We start from the raw sequence: 24,124 nt of genomic DNA, 5'->3' as shown, positions 1-24,124 counted from the left end.
CAGAAGAATTAAAGTGCTTTAAAAAAATGATAAGCTTCATGTTTCTGCCTTTAAACCCTCCAAAAATTGTCTCCATTCACTTCCATTGTAAGTGCCTCACTGTAAGCCAGATTTTTGCTGCTGCTTTTTTAAAGGAGGGACGAGTCAAAATTGTCGATTGAGCTCAACTTGTATTGAACCCAGAATATTCCATTAACTGTTTGATGAGGTGCTGATAATTACTAACAAAGTAAAAACAATGTAAAGCAATTACACTTTTTACTTCATGAATCTTTTTTCCGTTTGAGGATGTCCCCAAATTATAGCAAAACACCTCCATCAAACCTCCATCCTCGAATAAATGTGACAAACATGTAACTTAAACAAGCTTATTTTTAATGGATCTGCAAAATTGTTTGAATTTCCAAAGAGAACGCTCCCATCCCTGACACGTATATCTTGACTAGAAGAGACAAATCCTGTAAATTACAAACATGGCAAAACTTACAAAAGACCCCAAAAAACCCAAAGAAACCAGCATGCAGGAGAGAATGAGTAACTGAGTACTTGAGGGCAAACTAAACAAAAATACACTGAGGAGATTTTTATAAAACAAGTCATACTGAAAAATAAAGAGAGAGAAAAAAACAAAAAATATAATGCCATTCTCTTCTGAGCAAACAGGATGAATCCAGATGGTTCCGCTCGGGCATGTGTGGGTTGAGTTAGTGGGGTCAGACAGAGGAGAGGTCTAGTTTGAGTAACTGTTACAGAAGAGTGATGGTTAAATGTGTATGTGTGTGTTTGGGGGAGGAGGGGATGAGCCCTTGGGCTCTACATTAAGGCACAGCACGAAAGAAATCAACTAAAAATAAAAAATAATAATATCCCCAGCTAGATATCTCTCAGACTAACACACTAACCCCAAACACTGGACAAATGTCTTCATCTATGATGCCATACTGAACGCTATGGCCGCTCCTCTGTGCCGACACACGCGTCTCCAGGTCCTCTGGTGGTCTTTATGTAGTGGTGAACGCGCTTTTGTTTTTTTTTTTAATTCATTTCTTTCTTTCTTAACACTAAAATAAGTAAGAAGAAACATGAAATGACTTTTTTTTTTCTCTTTACATTTTGTTTTTTTCTGAAATAAAAATGATGTCAGCAAGCAGTCATGAGTGTGTGAGAAACGTTAGAGAGATGTTTTACAGAGAATCCCATGAGAAGGACAGAACGGAAGAGTGTTAGACAGAAACGAGGGGTGAGTGAATGAGAGAGTGTGGGGGGGGGGGGATAAGAGAAAGAGAGAAATACAGAAGAAGATTGTGTGTGTTTGCGTAAAGTGTGTGTCTGTTCAACTGCAGCACTTGATCTTCCATCCTGTGACTCCGCCACCAGCGCTGATGTCCACGTTTTCACTGTTGGGCTCTTTTACGGGTGTCTGCAAAGATACACACACATTTCAAGATACATTTTGCCGGGCCTGGGTAGCTCAGTGGTAAAATACGCTGCCTACCACCCCTGGAGTTCGCTAGTTTGAATCCCAGGGCGTGCTGAGTGACTCCAGCCAGGCTTCCTGAGCAACCAAATTGGCCCGGTTGCTAGGGAGGGTAGAGTCACATGGGGTAACCTCCTCTGATCACTATAACGTGGTTAGTTCTCGGTGGGGCGCGTGGTGAGTTGAGCGTGGATGCCGCGGTGGATGGCGTGAAGCCTTCACACGCGCTATGTCTCCGTGGCAACACGCTCAACAAGGCACGTGATAAGATGCGCGGGTTGGAGGTCTCCGCCACCCGGATTGAGGCGAAACACTACGTGAGGACTTAAAAGCACATTGGGAATTGGACATTCCAAATTAGGGAGAAAAGGGCAAAAAATAAAAAATGTTGCCAATGTGTGGTGTTTCACACTAGAGCTTTTGGTACAAAAGTACATTTGACGTCAGATTTCAAGTCACACTTTTTTATTTGATTGGCCATCGATCCTTTAAAGCACTATTCAGTGTTCAATACAAGCTCAATTGACTGCACTTGTGGCATAATGTTCATTAAAAAGCTAAATCGGTTAACACTGATACTTACAATGGAAGTGAAGGGAGCTAACTGAATGGTGCCTCACTGTAACCTCGATTTTTGCGCTTTTTTTAAAGAAAAGAAGGGATGAGTCAAAATTAATCTCTGAGGTAAATCAACATTATGCCACAAATGCTGTCGATTGACCTTAACCTGCATTGAACACAGTATATTTCTTTAGGATCGGGTCTAATGATTAATGCCACCATTTTGGTTGGTCTGTAAAATCTCAACACAAAGGGAGCAATTATGAAAAGATTTTGTTCTCAGTGATGTCATTCAAAGGCAGTTTATGGTGACCACCTCTTCAAGCTTCAGAAGAATGCACAAGTATAATTCAGAAGTCTAATAAATGATTGTATGTGACTCATGTCTTGTTCTGAAGGAATATGATTTGGTGAGAAACAAATCGAAATCTAATGAATTAAGTGAAACTCTTGACCTCTTTTTGATCTCCTGTGCGCGTTCATGAGACATACTGCACGTGAGCTTTAGAGCTCCTTGCACAAGAGCAGTAGTTACTGCACATGCGAGATGGGGCGTTCAAGTGAAAACTCTGATTGTTTCACTTCAACAGGACCACCAGCGATATTAACAACAGTAAACGCAAACAGCTGCACACAAACCAGAAAACAGAACTTGCAAAACATGTCTGAAGAGTTTGTTTTTGACGGGTAACCCCGTCCACTATGAACTGGCACCGGCCCAAAATCATTCTGATAAAATTATACTGAAGCCAGCATCTCACTTGCTGGTTTCTTGATTTTGGCCAAGAATGTTACACCCACCATTTTCGCATAGGTCTCTTCAGGCGGAGGTCTGTCACACGCACATTCAGAATAGAGAAGAGGTGACAGACATTCACGCTCCCTCTGCTTTTCTCTCTGGATCTTCCACTTCACTTTCGGTAAGCGAAACCTCCAAAGAACTGCGGTCTCCTGTACTCTCTGTCTGATTGTAGCATCTGTGTGTGTGTGTGTGTGTGTGTGTGTGTGTGTAGCTACCTTCAGCCTCCTCTATGAAACTGTTTGATTGAGTATTCTGTTCAAACAAATATGTCTGGGCGTTGAAATGCATCTATTTTTCGACTAAAAACTCTTCAGACAAGTTTTGTAAGTTCTGTTCTCTGGTTTGTGTGCTTCGATGTTGTGTTTACTGTTGTTAATATTGCTAGTGGTCCTGTTGAAGTAAAGCGAAATGAGTTTCCGCTTGAACGCCCCATCTTGTGCGAGCAGTAACAATTGCTAATTAACTACGTGCATAGAGCTCTAAAGCTCGCGTGCAGTCTTGTCTCATGAACGCGAACAGGAGATCAACGGTCGGTTGAATTTCACTTAATAATACAGTAGATTTCAGTTTGTTTCTCACCAAACCTTATCGTATTCCTTCAGAACAAGACATGAGTCACATACAATATTTTATTAGACTTCTGAATTATAAATTTGCATTCTTTTGAAGCTTGAAGAGGTGGTCACCATAAACTGCCATTGTTTGACATCACTGAGCACAAAATGTTTTCACAATTTCTCCCTTTGTGTTAAGAAAAAGTCATATGGGGTTTAAACAACACAGGGGTGAGTAAACAATGACTGAATTTAAATTTTTGGGTAAGCTAATCCTTTTTTTAAATTTTTTTTTTTTTTTTATGGCCTTTTGGCTGTTTAATGGGATAGGGAAAGTAGAGAGGTGACAGGAAATGAGAGGGAGAAGAGTGGGAATGGGATTGGGAAAGGACCTCACAAGCCAGGACTCGAACTTGGGTCACCCGCTATGTATCAGCACCGCATGTCATGAGCGCAGCCCGCTAGGCTACAGCTCTGATGGGTGAACCATTTTATTCCCAGAAAATTTGTGAGTTATGAGTTAATTTTGACCCTTTAATAAAATGTTTTGAGCGATGTGGGCAGGTGGGCTTCATTAAAGTTATCTATGATTGGGAAGGTTAATGTTATTAAAATGAATTGTATTCCAAAATTCAACTACCTGTTACATTCTCTCCCTATAGATGTCCCCCTCTCTTATTTCAAGCAATTTGATAGCATAGCAAAGTCCTTCATTTTAATAGTAAACATCCCAGATAACATTTTAGTAAGTTGCATAGGCCGACTGACAAAGGTGGGCTAGGTCTACCCAAGATTGTGTTTTATTATTATGCATTTGGTCTCAGACATTTGGCTTATTGGTCGCTTCCAGCTGAGAGAGCTTCTCCCTGGTTTTGTATTAAACAGGAAGTTCTTGCCCCTATTCTGCCATTGCAAAGCTTATCAAACTAATCAGAGAAGTTAAGTCACACCCTGTTATCTCACATTTGCACTCGGTATGGACAAACATGTCCAGAGTGTTTAATTTGGACATTTATTTAAATGTAGCCTCGAGCATATGGCTGAACCCAAAATTAGGTATAAGACCCCTTTCTGCTGGTCAGAGTGGATTTAGAGGAAGGTTAATATGCTCGGTGACCTATATGAGAGTGGAGTGTTGAGATCCTTTGAAAATTTGGTTCAACATTTTGGGATTCCCAGATCTCAGTTCTTTAGGTATTTACAGCTGTTCCACCTGCTCTGTACTATTTTTGGGAGTAGCATACACCCCCCAAAAGCAGCAGATACTCTGGGATTGGTGATTACTGCTTTTGGAAAAGGTCACGAGGCATCAGTGTATTACTCCCTGTTAATTCAGAGTCTGGGGGACGGAGCTTCAACATCTCTCAAGAGATTATGGGAGAAAGATATAAACTTGGTATTGGAGGAGGGAGTGTGGGCTAGGATTCTAAAAAATATCAAGTCTACATTGAGAGATGCAAGGGTGCATCTTATGCAATTTAAGATTTTACATCGATTCTCATGGACCCCATGTAGATTGTACAGGCTTGGTCTGAAAGACACACCCACCTGGTGGTGATGCCAGTCAGAAGATGGGGACACAACCCATGGTTTTTGGTGGTGTGTTAAGATCCAAGAATTTTGGTTGAGTGTTCAGAGTTTTATGTTTGACGTATTGGGCACTCAAATTTTATTTTGCCCCAGACTCTGTATTTTAGGCGATGGGGCGGTCATAATACAGGGGATAAACACATAAATTATGTCCTAGCCAGTGTTATGATCGGCAGACAGATTGTTCTAAGGGGATGGAAGTCGGCTGGAGCACCCTCATTTCAAGAGTGGTGTACAGAGATGGAGAGGGTGGCGGCATTCAAGGAAATGTCATGTAGAAGGCTGGAAAAATAGATTTATTTGATAGGAAATGGGGCAGCTATTTGGCCTTCTTGGAGGGCTCTCGGGGAGGGGCAGTGGAGAGAGAAGTATAGTTTTAAATGTGTGTGATTATTATTATTATTATTATTATTATTATTATTATATATATATATATTTTTTTTTTTCTCTCTCTTTTTTTTGTGTGACCACAGGGATGTTTGTTGAGGGTCAGGGTGGGGTTTGGGATTGGGAGGGGTAATAATGGGGTTAAATGTTTATTCTGTGAATATCTGTTTTGCTTTTCTTCATCAATTTTGTGAATCAACAAAAAGTGTTAATCAGAAAAAATAATATTCACTGTATGTCGGCTGTAACTGATATTTCTGATCTAAGAGACAAACATTGCGGCATTGATTCTCTTTTTTCATTGCAATGTCTTTGTTTAAAAGCATTTAAGCTCAATACTAATGGTAATCAGGGTTAGTTAAATCAGAACTCACCTTTCTGAGAATGTCTTCTGCTAACGTGAGGAACGCCTTCTCAATGTTGATGTTGGCTTTTGCACTCGTCTCGAAGAAGCGAATCCCATGTTCTCTTGCGATCTGGGGATAAGCGCAAAAACAGTTAAAATTTACAGAATGTGTGGGCCTGAAATAGGGATTTGCAAGACTAACTATTTAAAAAAAATCGACTTTTCAATGTTTAGATAGCCCTGTATAATTAGGTGGGTTTAGGGTCGTCCACCTGATATCGACCAAATTTGTTGGCGACAAAGAAATGCTAAGTGCATTTCTTTAAAAGTGAAACAATAATATTGAACAAATAGAGGCTAAATATTTATAACCATTGTATTGCTCTAAACTAGACTGCCTGGACAAAAAAAAAAAAGTCGCATACTTACCGCCTTTAGCTTTAATTACAGTGCGCATTCGTCGTGGCATTGTTTCGACAACCTTATGTGACGTCACAACATTTATTTTCGTCCAGAGTTGCATAAATTTTTGCCCGAGATCTTGTATTGATGACGGGAGAGTCGAACCACTCTGTAAAGTCTTCTCCAGCACATCCCAAAGACTTTCAATGGGGTTAAGGTCAGGACTCTGTGGTGGCACATTTTCATGTGTGAAAATGATTCCTCATGCTCCCTGAACAACTCTTTCACAATTTGAGCCCGATGAATCTTGGCATTGTCGTCCTGGAATATGCCCATATCATCAGGGGAAAAAAAATCCATTGATGGGATAACCTGGCCATTCAGTACATTCAGGTAGTCAGCTGACTTCATTTTTTTGCCGCATAACATTGCTGAGCCTAGACCTGACCAATTGAAGCAACCCAAGATCATAACACTGCCTCCAAAGGCTTCTACAGGGGGCACTATGCATGACAGGTGCATCACTTCATGCACTTCCCTTCTTACCCTGATGCGGCCATCGCTTTGGAATAGGGTAAATCATCAGACCACATGACCTTTTTCCATGGCTCCACGGTCCAATCTTTATGCTCTCGAGCAAATTGAAGTCGTTTTTTCCGATTAGCCTCACTAACAAGTGGCTTTCTTGTGGCCACACATCTGTTTAGTCTCAATCCTGTAAGTTCTCGTTGCATTGTGCTTGTGGAAATGCTCTTACTTTCACTATTAAACATAGCCGTGAGTTCTACTGTCGATTTTTTACGATGGGACTTCAAGCGTTTTAGTGATCTCCGATCACAATCATGATCATTCAAGACTTTTTTCTGAGCACATTTCTTCTGCAAAGCTGACGGATCACCACTATCCTTCCAGGTTTTAATAATGCGTTGGACAGTTCTTAACCCAATTACAGGGATTTCAGAAATCTCCTTAGTTGTTTTCTTTGCTTGAAGCAGGCTAATAATTTGCCCCTTCAGAAACACAGTAACATCTTTTCCACGACCACGGGATATGTCTTCCGGCATGGTTAAGAAATGAGAAGCTACACACTGCATCAGTTAGGGTTAAAAGAATTGTTGCCAGCTGAAACATATTAATCACTGCAATAATGATCCAATCATTGGCTCTTAAGTATCTGCTTATTTAAATCCAAGCGCCTACTCTTTTTTGGCCAGGCAGTGTATGATATTAGTCTTAAAAAAAAAAAAAAAAAAAAAAAAAAAGAAAATAAACGGACCTGTGAACTACACCTAGTAAGAGAACATTGCACACCATGGTTATCTAGAAATCTATGCTATATATTAATAGTTGTAGCAGTGGTGTTATAAAGGGGATACATTTAGAGATGCAACTTCTTGAAGAGGGTTTTAGTGTGTTGTCAATACGCTAACAATCATGGTTACATCGTGTCTACACTAGAATCGAGTGGCATGGTGAGATGAAACTAGATCACTTCCATTACAATCAAAACAATGCTAATCGAGTTTTACCAGAAGAGCTAATGTTAGTGCTTTTATAAAATTATATAGCTTCAAATGTCTGACTTAAACCCCTCCAAAATTGGCCCCATTCATGTCTACTGTAAGTACCTCGATTTTTGCGGACGGACAAGTCGAAATACATTTTTGTGGTAATCAACATTATGACACAAATCCTGTTGATTGTGCTCATCTTGTATTGAACCCAGAACATTCCTTTAATATTGGGTCTAACAATAAATGGCGGCATTTCTGTGGGACTAGAATATCAGTAAACAGGTGTTAACACATAGTTACTTAATGTAAATAACGTAAGCCGCGTCCACACTAATACACTTAGTTTGAAAACGCACCTTTTTCTCTCCGTTTTGGCCTTCCATCCACATTGAGACGTCGTTTTTGCCAGCAAAATCTGAGCTTTTCGAAAATACTCTCCCAAGTGGATACATTTGAAAACACCATCTTCGTGTTGTAATGTGGAGAGGGAAAACTGAGATATATGAAAACGTATTTGTTGTCATGTGATCCGTTCAACCCAAAACAATCAAGATGGCGGCCCGTGTTGTAGCGAAGTTACTGTGCCTGTTATCCACTTTGATAGCACTGCTAAAGACAAATGTTACTTTGTACAACCTTCACATTGCATTCCTTCAAATGCGATTGGAACTTTACTCGAAATTGTTGTCCGACGACGGAACACGAGGAAAATTGCATTTCAGACCGTATGTGGAACGACAATTTTCCGCAAACGCAGTAAGGGGATTTAAGCGTTTTTATTCGTTTCAGTGTGGATGAGAAACTTTTGGAAAATGCTTGAAAACTGCAGTGTGAACGGAAAGCATTTTGAAAACAAAAATGCAATTTTCAAATGTATCCGGATTAATGTGGTAGTTGCCTTAGCAACTCATTCTCAAGTGAGAGGCGAGTGGCATTTTAAGCTTTACAGTTAGACATAGACCAAAACAAATATGAAAATACATTTGCATACGCTAAATTTGCATACATATAATGGCATGAATAATAATATTATTATTAAAATAATAACAGTATGTCGGCTGTAACTAACATTCCTGATACATTGGAAGTGAGCGGCATGGTGTGACGAAACTATCCCTCCCATTGTATTCAAGAAAAATGTCTATGCTACAAGCACTGTAACATTGCATGCTTGCAGTATAGACACAATGTGACAGGCTAGAACCATCTCTGAGAAGTTGCATCTCTAAACTCTTTAAACCATTCTGACCCTGAACGTCTCACCTGTTCCCCCTTGGCTTTTGGTACAATACGTTTGTCCTCCATGTCACACTTGTTGCCTAGCAGCATCCTCTCGACGTCCTCGTTAGCATGCTGTAACAAACACACAAGCTTTATAGAAGACACATTCTTACGTCATTCTTATAGAAACCTTTCAGCAGTGGCATTTAGTCTGCCAGTCAAAATTATAGGTGAAAGTGTGGATATTATATGCTAAAATAATTTAATCTATGCCAGCTTAACAGGCAGAGACAACTAGTAGTAAGCCATCCTTAGGCTGAACATTTGAAACTGAGGGGTATTAGAGAAACCCGTTTGAAAACATCATTTCTGCAATTCTGTTTGGTGAAGCAAGTTGCATACAAATTGCAAACTTCAGCTTTAAAGTGGCTCCAGAAATCTTTGCTTTGAAGACGCAGTACTGAATGCATTTAGACACAAGAAGTTACTGTGCTGCATTCCTGCTCAGCCCGTTTGGATCAGTGGTGCAAGTTACTTTTCTGCAATATGGACAACATGCCACCAAACAGACAAACACAGCCATTATTGAGCCTAATTTCTTTATGAAATCTTGTGAAATTGCTGACTGTTGGGAACTTCTGTGTGGATCATCACACTCAAAGTCAAACGTCAGCAGTTTCATTACACCGCACTGCTAAAATGAATATGGACTCATGTCTAAGTTGGCATTTCAAAAGTCCAACTATACAGCATCTGTAGTTGTGACATTTTCGGCTTAAAGTGGTCATATCATACATATGATATAATCTCTTTTTCTCTATTTTGAGTCAGTCTTAACAGTCAGTGTTGATGTATTCATCTGTGCTATGGCAGAAAGTTGCTGAAACACAGGCTGTTTTTGCAGCTGAATTTTAATAAATGCTCTTTGTGGACTGGGGAGGACTTTTGATTTCTGAAAGTTACACTCTTATCTCAAAAGACCAAAGATGATTTGATTCTTCATGATATGACTGCTTTAGCACTGATGTTGTCAGAGAGTTACAGTAACTTTACAGTAATGTTGTACGATGCCCGACCTCGTCAATGTTTCTGAGCCATTTGCTGATGTTTTCGAAGCTCTTGGCATTGGTGATGTCATACACGAGCATGATGCCCATGGCCCCTCTGTAGTAAGAGGTAGTGATGGTGTGAAACCGTTCCTGTCCCGCCGTATCCCTGCACAAACACACCAACAACCACAATCAAGCATGTACTGGAGCAGACGTTCATAAACTGAATGAAAACAGAATTATAAAATACACATACACAAGGCATCTAGCAGGTCCTGTTATCCAGAGTGATTTCCAAAATGCGGTTTAGCTTCACATATGTGACATGGAAAACCGAGTTATCTGCTTGGATAACATTTTTGTTCCTCATATTTTCGTTTTGGTGGCTTAGCACCAGGACTGTATCATCACATGGAGTTTTGGAATTACAACAGTAAAATAAATTTATTTGGCTTTCAAGTAAAACGTCTGATGGTAAATTTCCACTGAGGTAAAAGTTGTTAAAAAACACATCACAGTCCAGGGTTCCCACTCTTTTTAAGGAACAATTTTCCTGGACATTTTATGCGCCCAACAGGTGTAATATGTAAGCATAAACACACAAACGGTCATGAGGTATATTGTGGTTATTAGAAGGTTATTTTTTATATATATTTTATTTTGTCTTTTTGTCCTAATTTCATGCGTCCATTTAAATCAAGCTTTTATTTTAGTTATTTCTTGTGTTTTTGATGGTAGTTTCTCACCAGTGTAATTTTGAAACCCCTAAAAAACTGTGATTTAATTAAAAAAAAATTTAGTATATATTTTATATATATTTGTATGTGCTGCACGCTTCAGAGTGCTGTTATCTACTACATACATAAAGCCCGCGTGATGATCATGAGGTGTTTTCAGTGTATGAGCGGCCGGATTCACACATTCAATTTGAAGTGCGCAGAACACACATATTATACAGTATATTTCAGTATATTTATTATTCGTCCTATTTAAGAAAAAAAATGCACATTCAAACGCTACAAATGTGCATTCGAATTTTGGATGTGTGCCAAGAACTGACAATGACTTCAGATCGATCCCATTCTTACGCTAAAAAAGGCTAGATACAGTGCAACAAATACAGTTTAACAGGTGTCTCAAGATGCTTTTTAAAGTTCTTTTTAATTAGAAACAGCATCTAAAAAACAGCGCTCCTGTACGAGACGCTGAATAAACAAAAACAAAGCGAAACTAAGACGTTCGTCTAGCGCAGTTTACAGAAAAACAAATGGATAGCTGCAAAAGCGTTCGGTGTGAACAGCCCCTTACAATAGGTGGAGGTACTTGCCCGTTGCGCCGCGCTCTTTTATAAGCATTTCTCAGATTAAGCAATGAGATTTTTTTAATTGCTTTGTCAGGAAAGGAAAGATGTTTAACTTGGAAATGTGTCTTTTGAACAGCCCCTGGCCTGTGCTCATAGTCTGAGCCGCTTCAACACCAAGTTCATCCAAATACCACTGCTATCTGGGAACACTGCTACCCAACATACTGAATAAAAAAACAACATGCTATTTCGCTATTATTATAGCTTGAGTCTGGGGTAGTATACTGTGGCCAGTGTTAACATCATGTGGACTGCCTATTAAAGCATTTATCCTGCTCATTTTACCGATGACTTAACATTTGAACATATGGACCAACTAAAACTTTTTATGCACATTAGTTGAAAATGAAATGCTCTTTTTTTAACAGCCAGGAATGTTCTTTGCAATAATATAATGGTGCTGTATGGTTTATGTATTTATTGCGCCCTCTTGTGGACTAAGGTAACGACATCAGTTTAAGAATCAGCTGACTTTATAATTCAAATATTATTTGAATTTTGAAAATATTTAAGGTAAAATTTTGAATTTAGTTTCTCTGATCAATTGAAAGCCCTAGTACATTTATTTAATTAAATCACAGCCTTTTGCGGATTAATAATCCCATATCGTGATTTTACTTTGTGCAATTAGACATTCATTTTCGTCTTAAGTATGTCAGATTCGGTCACATTCCGCGTTTTATAGTTAAAGCAATTTTATGACAGGATTCAGTGATTCAGTCCGTGTTTTCCGCATTATTGAAATCATAGGGCCCTTCCAGAACAATTAGATATTTTTCTAATTTTCCATGACTGGAAAACTGCATTGCAAAATTCCAGGTTTTCCAGGTTTTGTGGGAAGCCTTACCGTCATGAGCTTTCTTCAGAAGACCATTCAGATTCCTTTGATTTGATTCACTCACGCCACTTGTCTGTGAGGGTCAGGCTATCCTTCTTACTTTGCAAATGAAAAGAATAGTTTGCCCAAAAATGAACATTCTGTCATTTCCTCCCCCTCATGTCATTTAAAATCCATTTGACTACATTTCTTTCGTAAAAAGAACAAAAGAAATTTGGGAGAACTAGTCGCTTTTTGCCATGCAATTACAACGAATGGAGATTCTTATGGTCATACAGGTTTGGCATGACATAAGGGTGAGTAAATGATGACAGAATGTTCATTTTTGGGTAAACTTTTCCATTCAATCATGCATTATGTTGCAATTCCTAAAAAGTTACCAGTCAGCTGGCCAGTTACTCAGTTTTCCTTCTCACAAAAGTAAATTTTTACTTGAATTTGGCCCTCATCGATTGATAATTGTGAATCCTTTAAATACACTAACATAAATACACTTGATAAAACTACTCAAACATACACAAACACACAAAAGATTACTTACCATATCTGTAGCTTTATCTTCTTTCCTTGCAATTCAACTGTTTTGATCTTAAAATCGATTCCTGAAAAGACAAAACAGAAACAGAAAATGACAAACTATTGAATAAAAGACCATAGGTGTATCCCAAACTGCACACTTCGGCACAATTCTATGCCATTTTGTAGTGCAAGTAGTACGTTTACACTGAAAATGCAGCAAAAATAAGTGTACTTTAAGTACCCTGATTATGTTCTTTTTCAACCGTCAAAACAGCTGCTGTTGAATGGCGAACGCTTGCGTGAAGTAAAAAAAAAAAAAAAACATTAAGTGTTCCATTTGGGACGATACTACACTTTGAAAATTCATACACAACATGGCTGAGTGCATAGTACATTTTATAAGTGCATATATAGTGTGTCATTTGGGACACAGCTCATGCAACTTTGTACTAATTTAGCAGTGTTGACTGTGCTTTTCCATACAATGAAAGTAAATGGGGACTGATGCTGTCAAACTCCAAAAAGGACAAAAAGCACCATAGAAATCACCATTACAGCAGTCCATTCAACTTGTGCGCTAAGTGCGGCATTTGTGAATATGCACATCTTCAGATCTTGACTCCTTTCGTGTTACACAGAAGCAAGTCATACAGGTTTGGAATGACATTAGGGCGAGTAAGTGAAGGCAGAACTGTAATTTTTGGGTGAACTATTCCTTTGGCCCATTCATACAAAGCCTGATGTGACGCCGACATTTTTGAAACAAAATTTGGACTCTGTGTGAATAGGTATGGCATCAAACAAATAGCATCAGAACTTGATTTAGAAAAAGCCTCCAAATTCATGATGGTGGATTTTAGAGGTCGACAGAAAGGGGATTTTATCGATATGATAACTAAGTTGCTGGAAAAAGCTGATAACAGCGTAATAGGACAATAGTTTTTGAAATCGATTTATAGAATGTTTAAAAATTTGAATTATTTTAACTATGATGGGCACAGAGATAGAGGCTACAAGAGTCCAAAATGATAGATGCAGTTTATCATTCAACCAAAATCCCAATAACAACCAGAAAAAAATAAAGATTTGGAGCATAATGTGGGACTTTTAACTATAAACAAGTCTGAAACACCAGGGAGTCTTATTTTGAAATTACTCCATTACAATGATGCATATTGAAGTATTTACCAAATTAAGCTTTTCATAGCCTATATCAGGAGTATTCAATTAAAGTTGCAAGAGGCCCGGTCTCTATATTTCCTTCCAAGCAAAGGTCCAGAGAATAACTTGGTGCATGGTGTCAGTAGTCAGTATGGCTTTGAAATGACATAGGAAATGCAAATTTTTTGGAATAGTTATTATATATTTCCAACTTGGCAGCAATAGAGCTGTTCAGTCGTGACGTCAATTTGAAGGCAAACCCGGAAGTCTAATTCGCCACGAGTTCCCACGGGATTTTCCTATGGGTTTTTATAATGGGGTTTTTCAATTGAAATAAGGTCTGTGGTAAACTTTACTTGTCGATACGTAGACGTTTTGTTCTACTTAAATTACACACAGTCATACCTCAAACACGAATTTTGAAGCCGTATTACATTACATACTTTAAAAAAACAACAACAACAAAAAAAACACACGCACACACAAGGCGGCTTCAAAATTCACGTTTGAGGTATGACAGTGTGGAATTTATGATGTAGAACAAAATGTCAGACACAGACATTACTTTTCTCAGAAGTTCAAAAACCCCATTATAAAAACTCATAGGGAAATCCCGAGGGAACACATGGTGAATTATCTTCCAGGTTTTTGGACTACAAGCTGAACAGCTCTATAGTTCTAAACAAAAATAAAAAGCCTCTTCAAAACTGGACAAGGATTAGGACATCGGGGACCCAAAGACAAAGTCAGTGTTGTGGAGTCTGAGGGATCTTCTACCAAAAGATTAAAATATAACAATGAGTCCATCAATCGAGTGCACTTTAATATTAATATTAAAAGATAAAATCAACTGTTCAGGTATGTATATACACAGTATATATATATATATATATATATATATATATATATATATATATATATATATATGGTATATGTATGTATATGCGCCACCACGAGGACCTACTAAGTAGTGGGAATTGGGCATTCCAAATTGGAAGAAAAGGGGATAAAAAAAAGAAAGAAAAAAGTAAAATGTTTTTTTTGTGATTTAAAGATGGATCATAGTAAACAAAGGTGAGAGAGTGTAGTCTTAGCCCATTATACACTGCAACAAAATACGTTTTTGATTTGTTTTTGTTTTGGCTTGTTTTCCAATATAAATATCTGTAGTGCCTCAGATGGCTATTCAATATCTAAAACTCTTTTAAAACAACGTACATTTTCTTTAGCAGCTATACTGCAGAAGAAAATATTGTTATCTGACAATGCTGAATATAATATTAAAAATACATATTTTAAAATATCTAAAAATCCTTTAAAAAAAAATGCATTCACCTGAGCAGCAGCATATTAGATATTTACACTTGCTTTTAGAGAATAGATCTTGAATATAAGTATATTTTGTCTTTACTGCACTCGCAGAAGTATAGCCAAGTGAAAAAATACACTTATTGGAATTTGAAGAAGTGCACAATAATATATCAAATAACCGTGATTATTAGAAGATTATTTAATGGCGACAGGCCTAACATCTAGATAAAATTAAAAAAAATATGTACTCACACGTTAAAACATACATTCCAAATCTTCCTAAACAGGCAATTCGATCAGTTTTAACAAATGACAGGATTTAAATTTTTGGGTGAATGATTACTTTAACAACATCATGTATCTACAGCACTAACCAGTGCATGGAGTTGTAACTTTGCCCTTAATCTTGCCGTTACATTTACCTTTGCAATGCGAAATTCGGCGGGCGAAGAAGGCGTTGGCGGATTTTGAGCGCATGTGAAACCAGCTAAAAACAAACTGCCAAGCAGCCTCTATAATGCTTTGGTTAAACCAATATCTTCAGAAGCGATTGGATAGGTGTGGGTGAGAAACAGATAAATATTTTAGTCAATTTTTACTTGAAATTCTCCTCCCTGCTCAGTCAATCTCCATTTTCCAATCTCCAACTTTCACATTCTTCTTGTGTTTTTGGTTATTCATATTCTTCGTGAATACGCCCCCTACTGGGCGTTTTAAAAGAATTTCTAGCAAAAATTGACAAATATTGATCCATTTCTCACTTACACCTATCATATCGCTTCTGAAGACATTGATTTAACCACTGTGTTCTGCAGAAGAAAGTAAGTCATACACTTCTGGGATGGCATGAGGGTGAGTAAATAATGAGAGAATTTTCATTTTGGGTGAACAACCCCTTTAAGCATTGTCATTTGCTTAAATTGGTCATTCACTTGTCTGAGTATAAACATTTATGCATCTATGTTTTTGCCTAGTTGCTTTAAGCTGTTTTACTCTTTGAGAAATCTGGCTTTGGTTTAGTACAGGACTATAAGTGAAGCTGTTTTAGAACAGCTCTGAGTTTTGGTTATGAGGGTTTCTGAGCACAAGCCATTTGACTCGGAAAGAGACACACACACAGAGGACATAGAGGGGTTTCTGACATGCAGCCAATCAGAACTCTTCCCATGAGCCTCAGCAGCTGCGAGGTCCCTCCACAGGGTCACAACTGAAGTCCCACCCAACTGAGCCAAGATTCTGTCAATTAAAGAAAGAGAATGTTCTCTCGCAAACAGAAGGAGAAACAGTGAAAATGCTTCAATCCTCTCGACTCAAAATGATCTGCCTCTCTTCACGAGTATAGAAGTTTATCCTCTTATAAACAAGAGTGTGACTGTGCAAATATGGTTAATGTGTGTGTGTGTGTACGTAGTGATCTCTCTATCTCTGAGACTGCAGGGAGTTTCCGGTGAGTATTCTAAGATCTTGAACTATGGACAAAGGGAGAGAAAGATTCACATAAAGTCAAAATGAAATAAATGGAAAAGGATATTCCATGAGAAAAGTAGGGTGGGACTTCATTTGGAATTTGTAATAATGTGCTTCAATAAATGATTCACATTAGCTGCTTTTCCACTAAACGGGCCAGTGCAAGCCAGGGCTATCAACTGGCCAGACGGGGCCAATAGCCTCGGAGCTTGAGCCGAGAGACCAAAATCGATCTGCATTCCCACCATCGGGCACATAGCTCTCGCAGTGTTGCCATAAAACCTGCCCTTAACACGCCGCTCTGGTGCCAATGTCACTTACCCCGCCCATTTCACAAGCAAGAGGGAAGCTCAAGCTGGCATCATGTTATGTAGCTATCTAGAATATCAAGTTTATATCGTATGTAAACATTAGCTAGCTAGCAAGATAAGTTAGCGTTGACAACTCACCGACTGTAACTGCCATGGTGTCCCGAATGGTCTCTCTACTAACAGCGGGATGATGTCCCAGCACACAGTCCGTAATCTCAAACCATGTAAAGTTTTCTTTGGGCACCACTTTGTCCATTGTGCATTTTAACGGATTTGTACTGCACAATTTTTCCCGAACCTGTTCAACAATGTGATGGATACACAACCTGGCAGGTTCTGTGAAACTCCGCCTTTGACACTGACCCCGCCTCAATCCCCAGTTTCCCTTGTTTGGCCCAAGGGTAATTGGAGGGCCAAAGGCCGTTGGCCTCAAGAAAGCCCCAAGGCACCACGATGAAGCCCCGGAAGTGACAGTGGAAACACAACTGGCCTTGGCACGCACTAGCATGCCCTCATTTGGCCCGATAGTTGAAATGCGGCTAATAAAACCAGGAACATGTCCATGAAGTAGGCCTAAATAGGGTACATTTTGAGTTTTTGTTGACTTCAAAGGAATAGTTCACTCAAAAATAAAAAATTCTGTTATAATTTATTCACACTCATGTTGTACCAAATGCATTTGACTTAAGGCCAAAGTATACTACTACGGTTTTCCGAGTGCCGATACGCGAACGACTAAGATAACTGGGTTATTCTCATGAAACCTGTTGTCTTGTTCCTTTTTGCTCTAAATTAACATTTAGAAAACAAGGCCTATTTTAGGGTCATTCAGATACAGTAAAAAAAAAAATATGACTGTTTTCATAATTGAAAACAATGGGAATAGTAAAAGTAAAACGTCCTGATATGTTACAGTAATGAGAATTATGGGGGTAAAATGTTCTTAAGTGTCCTGAAAATACTTTCACAATGCAAAAAACTCTAAGTGGTCTTAACTGTAGACTTAATTTACTTATGCAAAATATAATGTCATATTTTCTATGTATTGATTTGATACAGGCAAATCCCAGACAAAGATAGTTCAATTCAAGTCATTTGTCTTATTTTGGTCCAAAATATTTAATATTAGAAACCAGTGGCTTCCTTGAGCCTTGTGTGATAACCCCATAAATTCTCCTTGTTCCTCTCAGTGAGAACAGCGAACATCTGCTGACATAATTCATAAATAACACCTGATTGCAGCAGGAAGTTGAAGGTGTGGAATCTACCAAGGTGTGATGTGGTCAACTGACACATCATGGGTGGTCATGTGACTCACAGCACTGAGATAAAACACAGTCATAAAGGTCAGAGACACATATGCACCTGTCTGTCCAGAAACCAGGTCAATATTTGTTTTCATTTCTAATTACGATCATATTTAGGTTTAAGACGGGATTTTATCCATCTGACAAATAACCCCCGACAGTAACTTAATTAAACTTATTAGAGTTATTAAATACATGTTTAATAACTAGTTAGTGAGTGTCAATTTTCCATTAAATGTCAGGTAAAATCCTCTTGCAGATAGTGTTTTGCTGAATTCAGAGGTGTTTGGACATTAAATGCCTGAAGAACAGAATTTTGGAGGAAGCTGGACTAGCCTACATTATATCAAGACAACATGAAATGGCATCTGAAACCCCTTTTAACTTATTTAATGTGACAGATCTCTGAGTGAAACAGGATATTCAACAAATAAAAATGTAGCATGGGTTTCGATTTATCCATCATAGGGAAGCCTCAGCTTTCCGTTCTTGGCTGACAGAAGTGTAAGGGTCAACGTGTTGTGCATTCTGATGTGCATTATCGGAGTTGCCGTAACCTTTCTGTCATCACAAACCAGTCTGGCCATTCTCCATTGACATCTCTCATCAACAAGGCATTTCCATCCTCAGAACTGCCACTCAATGGATGTTTTTGGAACAATTCTGAGTAAATACTAGAGACTGTTGTGTGTGAAAATCCAAGGAGATCAGCAGTTACAGAAATACTCAATCCAGCCCGTCTGGCACCAACAATCATACCACGGTTGAAATCAGAGTAGGGCTGCAACTAACGATTATTCTGATAAAAGCTTAATCTTCGATTATTTCTTCGATTAATTGGATAAACTAAATGTTATTTCCTGTAATTTTTTAAAATATGAATTTTTTTTAAAACAGAAATGATAAAGGGCATAAGGATTTGGTTTGATTTACAGTACTGAATTCATGATTCTATACTCTCACAAAACATTGAACAAAGCCTGAATCATGAAAAGTTAAGTTTGAGTTTATTTGGAATTTGGAATGCCCAATGCGCTTTTTTAAGTCCTCGTGGTGGTGTAGTGATTCGCCTCAATCCGGGTGACGGAGGATGAATCCCAGCTGCCTCTGCGTCTGAGACCGCCAACCCATGCATCTTATCATGTGGCTTGTTGAGCGCGTTGCCACGGAGACATAGCGCGTGTGGAGGCTTCACGCCATCCACGCTCAACTCACCACGCGCCCCACCGAGAACAAACCACATTACAGCGACCACGAGGAGGTTACCCTATGTGACTCTACCCTCCCTAGCAACCGGGCCCATTTGGTTGCTTAGGAGACCTGGCTGGAGTCACTCAGCACACCCTGCGATTCGAACTAGCGAGCTAGCGAACTCCAGGGGTGGTAGCCAGCGTCTATTACCACTGAGCTACCCAGGCCCCCCGAGTTTATTATTATTATTACTTTCAGGACATATGCAAAACAGTTCCTTTTATTACTTGTAAAACTTTGTAGAACAAAAAGTATTGTTCATTAAAGAGTAAAATGATCCATCGGGATGGAGTGGGACAAAAAATAAGCCCAGCAGAGGGCAATGGTGACATCAGAATAGAAATATTAATAATTCTGCCCAGCTAAAAATTCATAATTATGTTAGATACATATGCTTGAACACTGTCACTCGATGCAAGCAACATGAAAGAAGGGCTTGTGCCGGGTTATTGCACAGATTTGTACAGAACAGGGGAAACACAGTGGTTAGGGAGATGTTGGTGTTGTATTATTTGATTTTCTTGTCATTTTTTTTTTTTTTTGTCTCTTGCTCCTCAGTGCATTGATCTCCTCTTATGCTCTCTCTGTATTTTATTGAATGTTGCTCTTTGTCGGTCTCTCGCTCATCGGGATAATGGTGCACAAACCTGACTACAAGACATCTAGATACCTAGCAGGTTTGAAATCCATCGCAGCATCTGCGACTAGTCTGGGCATGTCGCAGAAGTGCGCACACTACACGACATCTCGTCACAGACCAGTCGCAGACTCAAAACATCAACTAGTGTGCACTAGGCTTTACTTCATTTTCTGGTGTTTGTTCGTGCTTAACATGAATCGACTGTGTTGTTGTATTCCTCACCTGTAAAATTGCTGGACGTAAATGTAACTGAAACACTATACACAAAGAGGAAGCCTCACACAACAAGACAGCTTCACACCAATGCTCGGAATTTCTGCAAGCTTCATACTGTATGAATTTAAATTTATTGGAGCTTATAACCGAGATAATTTTTTATACTTTAAATAATTTCACATTTGTTGTGATCAATCATTTTATTTTAGAAAGAAGAGTAGTTTGCTGCGACACTCTCTAGAAACTTTCGCTATGGCCGAATTCCATACCGGAAGTTCGTTATCGCCCCGAGATAAACACGTACACGTGCCGTGCATAGAGTCCATTGACTGGTTTGTGAAAAGTGGGTGTTTATGAACTGATAATCTGCCGTTTTTCTCGTGATTTTAATGAAAGTGAATAAAAGTCGTTGTTGTAGCACCTCCAGTGTTTGTTTCACCAGTAAAACTGCTGTGATGCATACAAAGAGCCATGTAAAAATTATTTAGAAAAAATGTACGTATAGTAACATGATTCTATGAAACCAGGTTGGACCAATCAGGCAAAAATCCTGTGGAGTATGAGAGCCAGAGGGAGACGATCTAGGATCAGTTCTGAGATGTATGGACCTTAATTTGCCCCATGAACTGTTGTGGTATGGAGATCTCCTGTTACCTTCAAAAAAAATGACCCTACTGTGCTCATAATTACAAACCAAGTTCATTTACCTTTCAGACACCTGAACACAGTAAATGTGCTATCAGAAGCGCTTTACCATTACAGTACAAGAAAGAGAAGAGGATATTGCGATTAGAAGTCTTTTATTCTAACAACAGTGTTTTTTTTACATCCATATCTATTTCCATGAAGACATGCTCTCTATCTTTCATTTACATGTTCAATGATGTTAGTCAGGTAATACATGATGGATGTGGCAGCTAGAGGCCAAACGTACGGGCTTAACTAAGAGAACAGCGATAATCTAAGGGGAAATTTCTAGGGGTGGGTAAAAATATAGATTTTCCGATGCATTTTCTTCATTTAAAAGATCTTGATATCAATTATTAAAAGATAAATATTTTACTCTAACTGCAACCCTCCACTACAATGAAGAGGAAATCACTTGCATTTGCAAACAAATTCCGCGCTATGCGACTAAACATTTATATATTTGGCACTTGGCTAGTAAATGTTTAGATTTCACTCACCATTAATTAATTGTGTAGTAGAGTGTTCAGCAGCAAGATCCTATCACTGCATATTGAGAGTAAGATGTTCTGTGTAATGTGTGTCCAAAGACGATATCCACGCGATCCATTTGTCATTGAATAATGTCTCTTTTAATAATCTTTCCATTCTTTACAGTTAGTTGTCGATCAAAAACGACAAATAATAAACATTTATTTCTAATCATGCATAGCACAGATGTGTCTCTCTGTTAACATGCACTTATCTAAAGATGCTGTTTACAAAAATTACAGGTTTCCTTAAAGAGACAGTACCAGTACAAAGTACTGGTAGCTCAGCAAGGGTAGCTCGGGTAGCTCAGCAAGTCAAGACGCAGAATACCACCCCTGGAGTCGTGAGTTCGAATGACTCCAGCCAGGTCTCCTAAGCAACCAAATTGGCACAGTTGCTAGGGAGGGTAGAGTCACATGGGGTCACTTCCTCGTGGTCGCTATAACGTGCTTCGCTCTCGGTGGGGCACATGGTGAGTTGTGCATGGATGCTGCGGAGAATAGCGTGAAGCCTCCACACGTGCTATGTCTCGGCGGTAACGCGCTCAACAAGCCACGTGATAAGATGCGCGGATTGACGGTCTCAGACGCGGAGGCAACTGAGATTCGTCCTCCGCCACCCGGACTGGGGCGAGTCACTACGCCACCACGAGGACTTAGAGCACATTGGGAATTGGGCATTCCAAACTGGGGAGAAAAAGTAAATCCAAAAAAATAAAAATAAATAAATATAAAGAGACAGTACCAGTTATTAACGCGTGTTCAACAAATCTATTTAAAACCTGTAAATTGTACAAATTATGCAATTAAACAATAAACATGTAACAAAATATAATACATGCAATATAATGTCAGAATTATTGATTAAATACATTGAACTGTTAATTTTTAAAAAGGTAAAATGTGACAAACATATTATTTCATATGTAAGCACTTTCATTGTAAGTGCCACACTTGTAACCTTGAATTCTGCTTCTATTTTTTATTTTTTTTTAAAAAGCAGTATGAGTCTAAATGAGTTTTCGTGGTAATCAACATTATGCCACAAATGCTGTCGGCTGCTTTAAGATGTTTTTATACTATTACTTTTTATATTTCAAATGTACATCATTCAGTACCTTGGCACATCTAAAAGTACCATGGTAATAACATTGATCCCACCACAGTAATTTTGTAGGGGTAGAGAGACTGATTTCAACTAAACAACCATATCAATGCTGCTTTGGAAACACAACAAGTCTCTTTTAAATCACAATGACATGAGCTATCAAATATCACACCTACAGCAAAAACTCCAGGAAACAAACAGACACACACACACACACACACCTCATCTCGGATGGTCTTTCCCCATAATATCATAGAGAAAACACCACGAGGTACTGAAATGACAGGTTTAGCGGAGAGAACACAAACACAGTTAAGAAATCGCTCTACTGGCATGGCTGAGTCGCGCATGCGCAGACGAGCAGTAGATGACGCACATTAATGAATCGCCTATGCATTTCAATAAATAACTCACGATCGATTAAATCGCAGGTTAATTTAGGGGGTTTACTGGCTGTAACAGGCCATGAAAACACTCAACATTTAACCGACACCATTCACTGCATTTACTGATTACATGTGGACAAATAATTGAATATTAAACATTGGCAAGTCATTCATATGACTCCCCTGGCGTCATATTTTTTTATTATTTATCACTAAAGCATCACGTTAAAGCTAACATTAGCAAACTAACCTATCTATTAAGACAGGTCCACAGCATAAAGTTAACATGACAAAGCAAAACTAACTTCATAAATCCACAATACGGTCCAGACTTTACTAGTTTCGGATGATTTTATCAGCTGATATGAACAAGTTAGCCTGTTAGCATGCTACACCTCAGACACAATGCCTGGTCCCCATCCACTAGCACAGATAACATCTCTTCTCATATAAAAGCCACGATGAAACCCCTCAGACCCGGTTCGGGTGTGTTTCTTACCTATGGTGGAGATGAAGGTGGTATTGAAGGCGTCATCAGAGAATCGGAACAGCACGCAGGTCTTTCCCACCCCAGAATCACCGATCAAGAGCAGTTTAAAGAGCAGATCATATGTTTTCTTCGCCATCTGAGCTTTTATTAAACACACGCCGGTAATAAACTGATAGAGAGAGAGTGTGTGCGTGCGTGTGTCAGAAACACACACTGGCCAGTCTCTTCACAGCTGAATTTCTGTGATTTTCACTTTTGATTCTTTTAAAAACTCCAAAGGAAATATTTAAAGACGTGCGTTTCCTCACAGAGTGCGTGTTTGTTGTTGTTATGTGTTATTTTATATCGCACTCTCTTTCTTTCTCTCTCACTCACTGTCGGGACAAAATGGCTCCTCCGCCCGACTCTCTCTCTCTCTTTCTTCAAACTACACCGGTGATCTGATTCAAATGAAATATATTCCGCTTCATCCCAGCGATCCCGAACCGCGCAAATCACCACACACGCGTCGTACGGTTGGATCCGAACCGACAGTCCTTACCGGGTCCGTTTGTGGAGTTTAGAACAAGACTAACACATAGACGACCGACCAACCGCCGTCGCCTTCGAATGGAGCCACCGCGGCGACACCCTTGC

The 24,124-nt window shown here is 39.0% G+C and overlaps 1 protein-coding gene across 1 annotated transcript; it reads right to left on the bottom strand.

Moving 5' to 3' along the window:
- Window positions 1-354: 354 nt before the first annotated feature.
- LOC127409741 (ras-related protein Rab-10-like) lies at window positions 355-24,124 on the bottom strand. Its single transcript, XM_051644503.1, has 6 exons — window positions 23,498-24,124; window positions 12,646-12,706; window positions 9,931-10,069; window positions 8,897-8,986; window positions 5,746-5,847; window positions 355-1,420 (listed from the first exon to the last, which is right to left on the bottom strand). The coding sequence occupies exons 1-6, from the start codon at window positions 23,622-23,624 to the stop codon at window positions 1,334-1,336; spliced, it is 606 nt and encodes a 201-aa protein (XP_051500463.1). The 5' UTR covers window positions 23,625-24,124; the 3' UTR covers window positions 355-1,333.

The sequence above is a fragment of the Myxocyprinus asiaticus genome, chromosome 19 (genome assembly GCF_019703515.2).
Source record: "Myxocyprinus asiaticus isolate MX2 ecotype Aquarium Trade chromosome 19, UBuf_Myxa_2, whole genome shotgun sequence".
In the NCBI taxonomy this organism is placed as follows: Eukaryota; Metazoa; Chordata; class Actinopteri; order Cypriniformes; family Catostomidae; genus Myxocyprinus; species Myxocyprinus asiaticus.
The sequence above is the reverse complement of the archived record's forward strand: the minus strand, read 5'-3'. Positions and strand labels throughout refer to the sequence as shown.

Excerpts from the sequence above, each read along its gene's own strand:
- LOC127409741 (XM_051644503.1), bottom strand. The coding sequence starts at position 23,624 with ATGGCGAAGAAAACATATGATCTGCTCTTTAAACTGCTCTTGATCGGT. Across the intron at positions 12,707-23,497 it reads CACCTTCATCTCCACCATAG|GAATCGATTTTAAGATCAAA; the intron begins GTAAGAAACACA and ends TTGTCTTTTCAG. Across the intron at positions 8,987-9,930 it reads GGCTCAGAAACATTGACGAG|CATGCTAACGAGGACGTCGA; the intron begins GTCGGGCATCGT and ends TGTTTGTTACAG.